The sequence below is a fragment of the Thunnus thynnus genome, chromosome 19 (genome assembly GCF_963924715.1).
Source record: "Thunnus thynnus chromosome 19, fThuThy2.1, whole genome shotgun sequence".
In the NCBI taxonomy this organism is placed as follows: domain Eukaryota; kingdom Metazoa; phylum Chordata; class Actinopteri; order Scombriformes; family Scombridae; genus Thunnus; species Thunnus thynnus.
In genome coordinates, this window is record NC_089535.1 from 24710067 (window position 1) to 24724534 (window position 14468).

General features: G+C 39.6%; 1 protein-coding gene across 1 annotated transcript; it reads left to right on the forward strand.

Annotated features, from left to right (window-relative positions):
- Positions 1 to 1035: 1035 nt before the first annotated feature.
- tmc2a (transmembrane channel-like 2a) lies at positions 1036 to 14151 on the forward strand. Its single transcript, XM_067575271.1, has 20 exons — positions 1036 to 1072; positions 1779 to 1817; positions 1928 to 2381; positions 3514 to 3669; positions 3839 to 3929; positions 4026 to 4107; positions 4200 to 4306; positions 4489 to 4587; positions 5334 to 5476; positions 5615 to 5762; positions 5950 to 6138; positions 7043 to 7222; positions 7441 to 7599; positions 7989 to 8117; positions 9714 to 9781; positions 10719 to 10958; positions 11045 to 11170; positions 11479 to 11557; positions 12268 to 12388; positions 12581 to 14151. Exons 1-20 carry the CDS (start codon positions 1036 to 1038, stop codon positions 12799 to 12801), a joined length of 2868 nt encoding a protein of 955 aa, XP_067431372.1. The 3' UTR covers positions 12802 to 14151.
- Positions 14152 to 14468: the final 317 nt, after the last annotated feature.

Here is a 14468-nt window from a genome sequence, read left to right on the forward strand (position 1 = left end):
TATGAAACCTTAAATAATGCCCATTTAAGTATTAGTTTGTTGTGTGTAGTGTCAGTTCATGCTCACCTAAAGATTTACAGTAGTGTTGGAGGATCTAAATGTGTTAAAAATGTATTTGGCTCTCAAGCAATATCTGACCAGATGTCTCATCTTCACCATACACACCTGTACAAAGGTGATCCATGTGTCACATGTGGGAGCTGATGACTGTGTAAAAAAATCATTTTGGAAAATTAGCTCTACTCTATTATTCAATGAAGTGTTTCTCTGCACAGTTTCCAGCTCTGCACACACAGGCAGCTGCTGTCAGTCTGCTGCAGGTCGGCTCATTCGAAACCTGCTGCAATTTGATCAAAGACGAAACAAAACAAAAAATACTGCAGCTACAAGGTCAGCTCAGGGTATTTAATGCTTGCCTAATGGGCCTTGCATGAAGAAACCTAAACCTTCATTAAATCTTAAAGCTGTCTAGTCTTCTTGTGTTAATGTGTGTATGTGTGTGTGTGGTCTCCAATAACAAGAGGAGTGAGAGTGTCTCCATCTCTTTAGATAATGGAGTCCTTTGGCCATTTATTAAAAGCAAAGCAGGACACAGTAGTTAAGTCTAGCTAAATAGAGCAACTCTGAACTTCTAAGAATCAATGTTGGCCTGATGTGAACTGCTGGTGTGACCCACACCTCTATATCAGCACTTATATAGTATATAGTATCAGCACAATATAGTAATAATAATAATATAGTAATAATATAATAATGGTAATAAAATATATATGCCCCCGCTCCTGGAGAATAACAAAGCCCACATGCTTAATAAGCTGCAATGGATCATCTTTGGTTTCCAGAAATTACTGCACCCATCTGAGAACCACTCTTGAGAGTGGGTCACATGCAGCAGTCGTCATAGTGACGGCATTGTGAGATACCTGAGTTTGGTGCTGGCAGGGAGCCGAGACAGAGGAGAGCCAACCTGTTGGGGGGGAAGTCTGGGCGAACGCCGCAGAGGACAAAGAGGATAGAAACTTCTTATTTTTCATCATGCCGAGAAAAAGTGATGCAGCTTTAGTGGAAGAAGGTGAGTTGAAGGTTTAGATGACTGGAGGATTCATTTGCTGTGTCGCTGTTATAATGATGTACGTTGAGTAAGTTATACTTATGTATGAGGCAGCCTGGTTCTTTTAGAAGAAGAAAATGTTTTCCCAGATCAAAACAAATTTGTAAGAATCATTTGTGTTGTGAAATGTACATTTCATTAACTTTGAATCTGGATCTGATCGTATGTGCGTTTTGTCATACAGCTTTATGACCACTTACATACAGATGTCATAAAACATTATATGCTTCAATGACAGAGATGTGGACTCAAATCATGTGACTTTTGGTGACTTTTCCTACTATAGGAACTTAACGAAATATAACATAGTGTATAGCCATTGTCACAGGTTCAGCCTTTGTTTCTACTAGTCTCCACACACTTTGGGGACGAGTTCCTTGAACTAAATTTGGGTGCTGCTCAGGTGGTACTATAGTAAATGCAAGTTCCCAGTACTTTCATGGCTGTTCTGTGTCTGGTCAAGTTGAGATATCAGTGTGGACCATGTTGGTGGACTGACCTACTGACAGACAGACCAACATTGCCATCCCTAGAGCGATCCTTGTACTGAATTTGGTCATTGTTAATTGTGCAGAATTATAATGTTTGGCATTACATGTGCTCAAGGTCTGTTGAGCTGGTTGAATATTTGATTGTTGATGTGTTGTTTTTGTTTGTTCTTCCTCAGTTGGGATAGAAGTAGATGCGGATATAAGCGACAGTGATGGTGAGAGGATGAAACAGCATTTCATGGAACTGATTAAAACAAAAATAATAGTCTAGAGTTGAATCCAATACTCCGAATCCCAATTTGTGATTTATTTGCTCTTAATGTAGACGGCGCCACCCAGAGAAGAGGGAACAGGAGGCAGGCAGCTGGGAGAGGAGGTGCAAAGGGAAGAGGCCGTGGTAAAAAACCAGCCAGTGAGGATGAGGATGATGAAGATGAGGAGGAGGAGGAGGCTCCCAGGAAAGGCAGGAGAGCAAACAACAAGAAGCCGACCAAGAAACGTGGTGGTGATGATGATGAGGATGAGAGCGAGGATGAGGCCCCTAAGAGGAAGCGAGGAGGAGCGGCCAATAAGAAGAAGAAAGGAGGCAAAGCCCAGGACAGTGAGGAGGAGGACAGTGATGTGGGGAAAGGAAAGAAGGGAAAGAAGGGAGGAGGGAAGAAAGGAGGGAAAGAGGAGGAGGACAGTAAGGGTAAGAAGGGGGATGCCAAAGGAAAGGACAAGGGGAAAGACAAGGACAATGACAAAGACAAGAAGAAGAAGAAGAAAAAGGATGACAGGTAGAGCAAATGAAACTACACTGTAAGGAATCAGATACCTACCTAACCTACCCTTATTGTAACACTGCTTTTTAAATTAGGATCCAAATTACTTTAATTGACAACTTAATTGCCAATACACAATAACAACAAAATCTCAAGTCCTGGTAGTGATACCTACAAGGCGCACTGTTCATTACACCAATATGTGAGTGTTAATTCTACTATTCTTAAATCCCTACTATTAGAAAAAAAGACATTTGTTCGTCTAAGAATGTGCTCAGTAAATTAAATAGCAATCTGCATGTTGAAGTGAGCAAAGATTACATTTTGTTCTGAGAGGAAAACTAATGGAGTGTCCCAAAAGAAAAGGGTTCATTCTCTGTGGAGCATGAAAATGCTCAGTGAATAGCATGCTTATTTGCCCATTAGATTTTGATTTCGTCTTGCTGGATGGATCAGGGTGGTCGACCAAATCATTACGACTCATCCTCTAGAGAATATGAATATCCACCAAAAAATGAATGGAAATCTGGACAGAAGTCTTCAGCAGCTTGTATAAAAAAATTGACATTTTTGGTCTGAGGATGGGTGCTATCAGAATAAATTTGCTACATGCACTTATGGTGCCCAGATGACGCATCCTCTAGCGCCACTATGAGGTTGATATTTGTGGTTTGAGTGAAATTCCTTAACAACTCAGACATTCATGCTCCCCTCAGTATGAACTGTAATAACTTTGATCTTTTATGATCCCCTGATTTTCCCTCACATTTAGAAAACTTTAGCATGCTAACATGTTAAACTAACATGGTGAATGTGGTAAACATTATACTTGCTGAAAAGCAGCATTTTAGAATTGGTATTGTGAGTGTGCCTCACAGAGCTGCAGCATAGTTGTTTGCTTTATCTGAATATTTTTAGAGAACTGAAGTGGTAAAATGACGAAGTAATTTACAAGAAAAAAAGCTTGGATAAATAGTTCTATCCTGTTAATCATCTTGCGGGCCCTCAAATGTATTTCGTGATACCTGATATTCACCTGAAAATCTGCATATTAAATTATATATCCATATCAAACAGATAAATCCCTTCTATTTGCTTCAACAAACTCCCTCCCTCCCTCTTTCTCCATCTGCCTTTTCTCCTGCAGTTCATCTGATTCCAACTCGAACTCTGACGAGGAAGAGGAGTCCATGTCGGAAGGAGAGATGGCCCGGCTGATGGAGGAGGTGGAGGAGAAGAAGAAACTGATTGCTAATATCAGGAACAAGCCATGGAGGATGAAGCGGAGGCTCGTACACCTGAAGTAATCTCCTGTCATCTGTCTCGTTTTCCAGCTTGAGATGTAAAAAATAAATCATATGCAGTTCATTCAGTTCAGTTCGTAGGTGGAATATTTTGGGATCATTTCATCTACCTTCATCTACCTGTCAGAAGTGTTCAAAAGGTTCACATGTGACCTTGTCTCTTCACAGGGAAGCTCAAGAATTTGTGGATAAGTTTGAAGGAGCTTTGGGCAAAGGAAAAGGCAGAAAGTGGTACGCCTACAAAGTGATGATGACAAAGGTTAGGAACAAAATGCCTCCTTTCTATTTTACCCTCGGCTTCATGCTTGTGGGGGTGTTTTTTCAGTCTATTTTGTTGTTGTTTTTTAAATCTCAGAAATGGATCAAGTTCCAGAGGGATTTTGAGAATTTCAGAACATCCTGTATCCCATGGGAGAGGAAGATCAAAGAGGTGGAAAGTAAGTTATGTTTACAGCACAGCTGAGTTTACCAGATGAACAGCGACTCCTAGTGGACAGATGCTGAATTTAAAATATTCTAATATCCTCAGGTCATTTTGGGTCATCTGTGGCATCTTACTTTATCTTCCTGCGCTGGATGTACGGCATGAACCTTGTCCTTTTTGGATTCACTTTTGGATTGGTGGTCATCCCTGAGGTGAAATGATGCTGGACAACATGCTTAATAATGATAATTAAAATCCATTCATGATGCATTAAAGTATGAAATAGTTACAGTATAAAATAGTTAAAATAAAAATAAACAAAAATCTAGATAAACAATAAATATGTACATGAAGTTTTATTCTTATGTTTTATTTAATTTCTTCTGTTTTGCAGGTTCTGATGGGTCTTCCTTATGGATCCATCCCCAGGAAGACTGTACCTCGAGCAGAACAGGACACTGCTCAGGACTACTCTGTCCTCATGGACTTCAACGTGAGTCTCACTTATACTATAGATGATGTTTTTGAAGCTTTTTTTATTAGTGTGTCATGCATATAAATGTCCCCAACGCTCATGAGGCCCACAAGATACTACAATAATATAAACCAGATTCAGAACGCAGCACATACTTTTTCAAATGATACTACAAAGAGACCAAAAATAAAGAATACTAGTTCACATAACATTCACAAGCAGTTTTACACACCTTTATGTCTAAACAGACAAACAAAATTCACAGGTTACTAACAAAGCATATATAATAGTAACCCACTAGAGAAATCAAAGTAAAGACTAACTAGAAAGTCATTCTTGCCTTCTTTTTGCTTTTGAGACAAATTAGCAAATGTAAACACATCAAATAAAATAAATAAATACATTTCATATATACAGTACATCACCTGTATATGAGAATATTTAAGGGCTCTGTTGAGCCATTTCATGCAAAATTGACACTCTTAAATGATCATAGTTTGTACAAAACAGAAGACAGTGAGACTCAATTCTACTTTTTCCAACAACTTTTTCACACAATTCACACATTCTGTTTCCCTTCTGAATATTTTAGAATGCCAGATGTAATACATACCCTTCATTTTAAAGTATATTCAACCTTTCCAAAGCATCTTGGCTAAATGACAGCACAGCTGTGTTTCCCAAACCAACTCAGACACTAAAGGAAGATGAGTGAGGAAAAGAGCAATGAAAAAACCTAATGATGGCATGTCTTCTTTTCTCAGGGATACTGCAAATATTCAGTCCTGTTTTATGGATATTACAACAACCAGAGGACCATCGGCTTGCTGAAGTTTAGGCTGCCTCTGTCCTATCTTATGGTTGGGATCGGTACATTCGGCTACAGCCTGATGGTCGTGATCCGCACGTGAGTCTGCAGTATAATAGGATGTACAATTGCCTTTTGGATGTTTACTGTTAAACAAGTTAAATCAAGTACAAAAAAACCTCTCAGCCAGGATGTTTCAGCTACAGCTGAGCAATGTCAGCAATATTTTTTCATCAGAATGGCCAAGAACGCTGATGTTGGCGGTGGAGACGGAGAGGAAGGAGAGTTCACCTTCGCCTGGAAGATGTTCACCAGCTGGGATTACCTCATAGGCAACGCAGAGACTGCAGACAACAAGTACGCCTCCATCACCACCAGCTTCAAGGTAACCATGGCAACCGGCCACACAGACTGTCAGATGAAACATTTGTCCAGTCAGTTCATATAGGTTTATATTTTAAAGAATGATATGTTGAAATTAATTTCTTTCTATATGCTATAATAGAATATTGAACGTTACACTTATAGTTATGCTTTTACTGTCAATCCTGTACATTTTTTGACAAGAACAGGAGTCAATTGTGGACGAGCAGGAGAACCAGAAAGATGAGAACATTCACCTGCGGAGGTTCCTTAGAGTCCTGGCTAATTTCATGATCACCTGCAGCCTCGGTGGCAGCGGATACCTCATCTACTTCGTGGTGAAGAGGTCTCAGGAGTTTGCCAACAGGGATGACCTCAGCTGGTATGAGAAGAACGAGGTAATGATGGTCAGATGGCTCCAACGAAATACTTGATTTTGGAAATACAGATACTGATCTTAATAAAGCTGACATTAGTATAGTTAATATCACTGCAACTCCTACTACTACTGCTGATATTACACCCAACAAAAGTAGAAAAGTCAAATAGAAATGAAAAAGTACTCACTTTTACAACAAAACAAGTGAGGTTTCTTACTATAACTACAATTACTAGTAATACTCTTGCTGCTAGTAGTACTGCTACTACTCCTGTTCACAGAACAATCTCAACCCAAGGTTCACCTACTTTCTTCTTCTGGGGCTTTCGAGCTCATCCCACAGTCTTCACAACAATGATGGAAAGTTTAAACATCTATAATTCAGTGGTGAGAGATGCTATATTTTCTTAAATTGTCCTGGCCCCCAATATGGCAAACAACCAGTACAATCACTTCATACAGGAGAAACTGTAAACAAAAAATAAACTGTGAAGGCCTACAAACAATCCTTACATGCAATAATGATAAAAAAGATGCTCATGTTGTCACCAAATACTACTTCTAAAACTTTAAAAGAATATTTAAAAAGGTTAAAAAAAACTATGATGAAACCAAAAAATGCTGTAAAATTGAACTTCCCAAAGATTTCAAAGAAGGCAGCGAGTCTGCACAAGTAGATCAAACAAGACAAATGCATTTGCAGCAACTTTTTACTCATGATGCAATGCTGTAACATTAATTTCTTTTAACAAAACAAACAGTATGGGAAAGAAAAAGGCATCTGTATTAATAATATAACAGTGAGAAAGTATATAAAAATACTGAGATAAAAAGACACATATTGACAAATAAAAGTGTGTTGTCAGCTGTAATGAAGTAGATACGTGAGGATGTCAGTGGTGATTCTGACCTGTTTGGTCCAGTTGGAGATCATCATGTCTCTGCTGGGTCTGGTGTGTCCTCCTCTGTTTGAGACCATCGCTGAGCTGGAGGACTACCATCCTCGAATCGCCCTCAAGTGGCAGCTGGGACGCATCTTTGCCCTCTTTTTGGGAAACCTCTACACATTTCTTTTTGCCCTGTTTGATGAGGTCAACACCAAGGTATGGCAGCAGTGTTTGTGTGTGTGTGTGTCTGGACAGATTTCTGATGGTTCCACATTTGCTACAAATTTGCTCCAAAGGCCTTTTTAATTTCAGTAGAAGCGCTGGGAATGAATTTCCTAATTTCCTGAAAAATAGTGTCTATAATGAGCAGTTTGCAACATGCTGAATGGATTTATGTGTCACTGCTGATTCATCACCTTGTCCGTGCCTCTCAGCTGGAAGAAGAGGAGTCCATTAAAAATGCCTCCATTTGGACCATGAAGGAGTATTACGCCAACTACTCACGCCTTGTCAACGACACCGAGGCCACCCCGCCCCCCATGGACCCCGCTGATATCATCAGAGGACCCTGCTGGGAGACTGCTGTTGGCATAGTAATGAAACCCCCCCCCCAACTATTTACATCTGGAATATAAGAAACAACATACATTATTTTCTGCTACATCTCATCAGTTAACATCAGTGCTGTTATTCTCTGCCAAAATTGGAAAATTATACAATTTCCTGCAGTAACTTGATTTATTTTAGGCAACATACATGCCAGTTTTACCTGGTTCACAGTCCAAAAAACCATCTGATTTTAGAATGAATAAAAGATTTTTTGACAGTGAAAACCACCACAGATGCCGAGAAATTCTCCAACTTCCTTTTAAAGAAATATAATAAGTATTTGATATGTGTTAAAATGAATGAATAACTTGACTCAGCAAGCAAGCTCTTCAGATTTTTCTTGACTCCTCACTCTGTGCTCTCCGTATTCCAGGAGTTTGTGAAGCTGACAGTGTCGGACATCCAGGTGACCTACCTGACCATCCTGATTGGTGACTTTGCCAGAGCCGTCATCGTCCGCTTCCTCAACTACTGTTGGTGCTGGGACCTGGAGGCTGGATTTGTAAGTCTGACGGCTGGAGCATTTTTGCTTCATAGTTAAATGAAACTGATGACTTCAGGTGTAAATACAAAGTAGTCCATAGTTCAGCAGATAGTGAAGCATGCAGAACTCGGTCCATCATCACATCAACCCAATGTGAAAATTCCCATAATGCCACAAAACAGCACATCACCCCACTATTCATATCCCTCCTCTGGCTCCCAGTTGCTGCCTGCATCAAATTCAAAACCTTGATGCTCGCTTACAAAACAGCAACTAAAACGGCTTCCGTCTATCTGAACTCCCTCATTCAGGTCTATGGTCCCTCCCACTCACTACGCTCTGCCAATGAAAGGTGCCTGGTACCACCACCACAACAGGGCCTTAAGTCGCTAGCCAGACTCTTCTGTAGTTCCCCGGTGGTGCAGCAAGCAACCAAACTCCATTCAATCTGCAGAGTCCCTTTCGATCTCTAAGAAAAAGCTAAAGACCCAGCTCTTTCACAAACACCTCCGCGCCTCATGGACTCATAAAATAAAATAAAAAAAAAACAAACAAAAAGATACTATTATCCACTTCTATGCACTCTATGCATTGCCTCTGTACACTGCCTTTTGGCACCTACGTCATATCAGACCTAAACACACTTTGTTCTCCGTGTTCTCTCCTGACTAGATCCTTGCTTGTGTTGTACTAACTCTCATGTGTACGTTGCTCTGGATAAAAGCGTCTGCTAAATGGAAATGTAACATTGTAACATTGTACTGTGAGAATATCTCCTATGAAAAAGGCCTACTGTGCAATTATTGTTTAATTTTTACAGTGTGGGCATGTGAATCACCTGGTTGACAGTATAATATGCAGGTGGAATACACGGTGAACCCAACTGTTTAATTTAGAAATTAGCACTGATTATCACACTAACATGATTGGTCATTAGCACATTTAAACACAAACAACTTTTTCATTCTAACAGATGCAGCTGTGTTCACTCTGCTACAAGATGCCTGTGTAACTGTAGTGATAAATGCGATCAGTACCTGAAGAATCAGAGTAACACAAAAGACAGTTTTCACTTTTTGACTTGTTATATCAGTAAAACGCAGGTGTAATTAATAACTTTAACAGTGCTTCAGTCCCATCATGTGAGACATTTCAGTGAGTGATCATCCACAATGTGAATACATTTTAGGCAAATACAATGCAATAGTTATTAATGTTATTAGTACCACCTGCTATTCTCCTGCTGCTCCTGCTATTACATGTCAAAATATCTGCTGTGAAAAAAGGGTGAACTTGTAAGATGACAGACCAAACTTTACTTATGAATCTAAGTATTGTTACGCCTTCATATGATTAACAGTTTGTTAATTAATCAGTTTTCTTCTTCATAACTTTTAAAACTAGAACCAGCTTAACTGTGGATTAATATGTTGTTGATGTGATGTCTTTATTATTTTTCTTGCAGATCTAAACCATTAATCAGTGCATCAAATCCAGTTCTCTGCCTACTGAACTGAGGACTTGTTTAGCTGTTCTACTGAACAAGTTTAAACTTTGAAATTTAAATTTTTTCAGTAAATAGTAAGTAATCATCATCTCTCTATTCACTTCTAGCCGTCATATGGAGAGTTTGACATCAGTGGTAATGTTCTGGGATTGGTCTTTAATCAAGGGATGATCTGGTATGAACTTTGTTTTTATACAGACACTACACACAATCAGTCACCAGTGTTTTCAGTAATCCTCTGTGTGTGTGTGTGTGTGTGTGTGTGAGAGTTTTCATTCATGGGTGCGTTGCTGCATATGTCCCGTAACATTGAGAGGATAGATAATATCAATGATACTGCCATTATTCTGCATGTGTTATCAACAACAATTTGAATACATCACTACTATTTACATGTTGTGGTGGGTTACACCTGATTGTAATCTAAAAGTAACATCACATTATTCTATGTCACCTGTATCCCCTTACTGTGTTACATTATGCCACAGTTTTTATTACATTATCATTGATGTATGTCAATGCTGGGCAAGCAATAGAACAGGACAGAAACCTTGAAAAACTGTGGATGAAGTTGTTCCGTGGGGCAAGCACCAGCGCTGTGTCGGCATCTTCTTCTTCTTCTTTTGGAAATGTCTTCTTCTGTCTTCTTCTCTCTCCAAAATTCCAACTGACCTCTGGTGGGCGTGGCCTAACACATTTTAGTTGATAACTCAGTTAGTAATTTGAACACTGTCAGTAAGATGCCCATGTTAATGTGCAACCTTCATACCAAGTTCTGTACTAGTAAATGTCTGGACAAATAGCAATGATGAAAATCACATGTGGTGGGTTTAGGCTGCAATATTTCAGCTCAAACACAGTTTGTGATTGCTGTGAAACTTAAATGTTTCATCAGAAAAACTATTTACAACATTCCTACTAAGAGTTACATCAAATGATTGATTTAAGGCTAAAATGTGTAGATATTAGACACATTTCCAGAGAAAAATAGTAGAAACTCAGTTCAAACATTTAAATACTTACTTTGTAATGGCATTGTAATCAATCAAGCAGCATAAAATTTTACACAACATCTTGTCTCATGACATGATGCATGTTCTGGTGTGTTTCAGGATGGGGGCGTTTTATGCTCCTGGGCTGGTCGGCATCAACGTGCTCCGCCTCCTCAGCTCCATGTACTATCAGTGTTGGGCGGTGATGGCCACCAACGTCCCCCATGAGAGAGTCTTCAAAGCCTCCAAGTCCAACAACTTCTACATGGGTCTGCTCCTACTCATCCTCTTCCTCAGTCTGTTACCTGTTGTCTACACCATCATGACCCTGCCGCCCTCATTTGACTGTGGACCCTTCAGGTAACAACAAATAAACAATGAACGCGAGTGATATGAGTGGAATCAGAAATGAACATGTGACATGTTGATCCTGCTGATGTTTGCAGTGGGAAGGTGAAGATGTTTGATGTGATCATGGAGACGATCGACCTGGACCTGCCGGCCTTCATGGGGACGCTCTTCAGCTATGCAGCCAACCCGGGCCTCATCATACCAGCTGTTCTACTCATGGTGTGAGTGTAGAGGAGACACACTGGATCACATGCACACACACACACACACACACACACACACACACACACACACACACACACACACACACTTTACCCTTTGAACATAAATGAACTCTTTGATTTAATTTGAATAAATCCTTTTTTGCACATTCATATTTACACATCTCTGGACACATGCAAGTGCATGGATACAAAAATGAATTGTTGTTTGTAGTGTGTGTGGAAAAAGGTTGCAATCTTTATATGTTGCTTTTGTGGTCACTGAAACACAACAAATCCACAGATCAAAAGTCATCTCTGCTTTACAGACTGGCCATCTACTACCTGAACTCGGTGTCTGAGGCCTACAAAAACTCCAACATGGAGCTGAAGAAGAAGATGCAGATGGTAAATACAGATAACAGTAATGCACTCCAGTGGTCCCCAACTTTTTTGACTTGTGACCCTCTGAAATGAAGCCATTTCTACTTGCAACCCCAAATCCCAGGTTATGGCTTTATAGTGCAAGTGTGATTGGTAAGCAAAGAGAGATTCTTCCCTCTCATTTTTAAAAATAATGATTGTAGGTGCCCAGATGAGGCAAAAGTATCCAGTATTTCACAAGAAAAAAAGGTACACACATCCACCCACAAGAGAAATATGTTTTTCTCTCTTATCCTTTAACCATCTTGTGACTCCTTAGATTCATCTTGTAGATGTGCTACAGTGAGAAAATGTCCCCTGCTGTTGTGAAATAATATTCTTTTTTGCCAAAATAAACCTGATAACAAAAAGAGAAGGGCAGATTTGTAATCTTATCATTGAAGTTTGCATCAGAGCCAACATTCACACCAACAGAGACAAAAGTACACAACACAGTTTGTACAGTGGAAACTTGCATGTACAGACCTTCAGCAATTTTTCCCCTGAAATTAAACAGTCCAAATACTTTACTAAACTGTACTGTTTTGAGAACCTTACTGGATCTTTGTATAACATTTCTTTGACATTACTTTGTATTACGCCCCCTCCTTTGTCTCTTCTGAGTGTCTGAATGTTTATCTCTTCCCTTGTTCTGTATAAAATTCTGCTATCCTCCTCCATCTCTCTCTGCTCAGGCTCGGGATGAAGAGAAGAACAGGAGGAACAACACGGACAGCACCAACCAGGTCATGAAAGACCTGGAGGACCTGCTGCCGAATCGCTCCCTCATCCCCCCTGCTCCTCCACCAGAGCCTGGTCAGTAAACTCCTGCACAGTCGATCACTCTGTGTGTGTATCTATTTGTGTGTCTACATCCCTATAGCATAATGGAAAAGTACAGTTCCTTCTGTATATCGAACACCGATATGTTATTGGTGTCAGTCAAAACTGACTTGAAACTAGATATCTGGAGATTCATCTGATTCATCATTTTGTTTCTCTGAACAGAAAAGGCATCAGAGAAGGATGCAAAGCCAACTAAGACGAAACCCGGGACAGCTGGTAAAGGCGTTCATTTGCAGAAAGATGTGGCTCTAGCATCACCCAACCCCAACGCTCGGGGGCCAGTGAGCCGGCCACCAGGGCCAAGAGGACCTGGACCAATGCCAGGTCCGGGTCCTGGTGCAGGACCGGGCCGAGGCCGTGGGAGAGGGCCTCCTCCAAGATAACAGTGTGAGAAAATCACAATTTTGCAGGCTGTGTTCATCCCTCAGATAATCTCTGTTAATTTCCCAACTGGAGACACAAACAGGCACTTGTGATTGTGGTATTTCAGTCACAAGGACCTTCATTAGGACTTCATATTTACTTACTGACATCAACATCAACTCAGGTTATTTTGGAAAATTATAACTCTATAAACTGCAACCTACCATACAGTTTTAAAACACAGTGCTGTAAAAACCTCAATTTTGTTGAGCTAGTTATCATCACAATTCACAAAGGAAGACAGGAAAACCAGGTTGTTGATGTGTGTTTCTGCCCATGTGGGTCTCTAATAGGACCAAGGTGTCCAACCTTTTGGGCAAATTCAGGGCCCAAGTTGAACATCTTTTGGTTAGCACATGGTATAGACTTGGGTTACCACTGGTATATCAAGACACCTCAGTCAGTGCTAAATCAGTGCTCAAGGTATTTTTAAACTGTAGGTAGCCATAGCAACAGTACTTCAGATAACATAAGACACAACTTTATTTATCTCAAAATAAATTTTTGTGCCCCCAGATACTCAGTATATATTGAGCGTGAATTCTTGGAAACAGTAGTCTGACAAAACAACACTTTAAGTACCTGTTTCTGGAGCTTTCAACCACATCTTATGGTCTTTCTCATCACCCACAAACAACTGCTTGTTATCACGTGACCAAAGTTACATACTTAGGTCATGTGATGATTTTTTTGTTTTGGTCAAACTCAGTATACATTGTATGTATAATATTTCTAGTAAAATAGAATAAAACAAACATAAAAGTGGAATAAAATAAAAAATAATAAAGGGTGGTGCTAGTACAAATGACAATGCAACACATGAATGAGAGGTTACTAGGTTACATATGACAGAGAGAGAAAGATAGAAATAGAAAGTCTGAATAGGAAAGTGCATGACCATTCAATGGGAAACTGGAAATGGATCAGCCTGTTACTAAACTGTGGGGGGCCTAACTGGAATATGTGCAAGTGATGAACAGTTTTCTCATTGAACTTTGAAATCACTGACCAGGAAACATGATGACTTAACTGATTTTAGGTGTCCAGACACACTGTAAAAGTAAATGGAAGAGGGTAGCTTGGATATCTTGAATTTAATGTCAGTATGTTAATAATGTAAATTAAGCATATTTTCATACTTTTACAATATGATATCGGTATCACATCCATATACAACTAAATCTGTTTATGTATTGTAGGAAATTACAGTGTGTGATCATGTCTGATGTGTCAGTTATTGATTTTCAAGACATCTGTGCCTCTGGCCTTCTTTGTTTTCTCTTACATGTACACTGACTTTGTAATTATGGTATGATTCTGCCTTTGCAATAAAGTTTAAAATCTTTAAATAACATATTTTATTTTATTTAACATTTATTGTTTTGTTTATAGCCTGTCATGGGTGTGGGTACAAGGTAGCAAGAAAGTCCAGGGCCATCTGATGGACAGGTGGAAAATGGCAAAACCAAGGGAAGAGAAAATGTGGGGCTGAATGCAGAGGGACAGAGGAAGAATGGGCAAAGGAAACCCAATAAACAGGGCTGCAGCAGGAATCATGACAATATTCTTTTATTCTTATTTTATATATTATATTTTAGTCTAGTTTATTTTATTTCTAGTTTTTTAT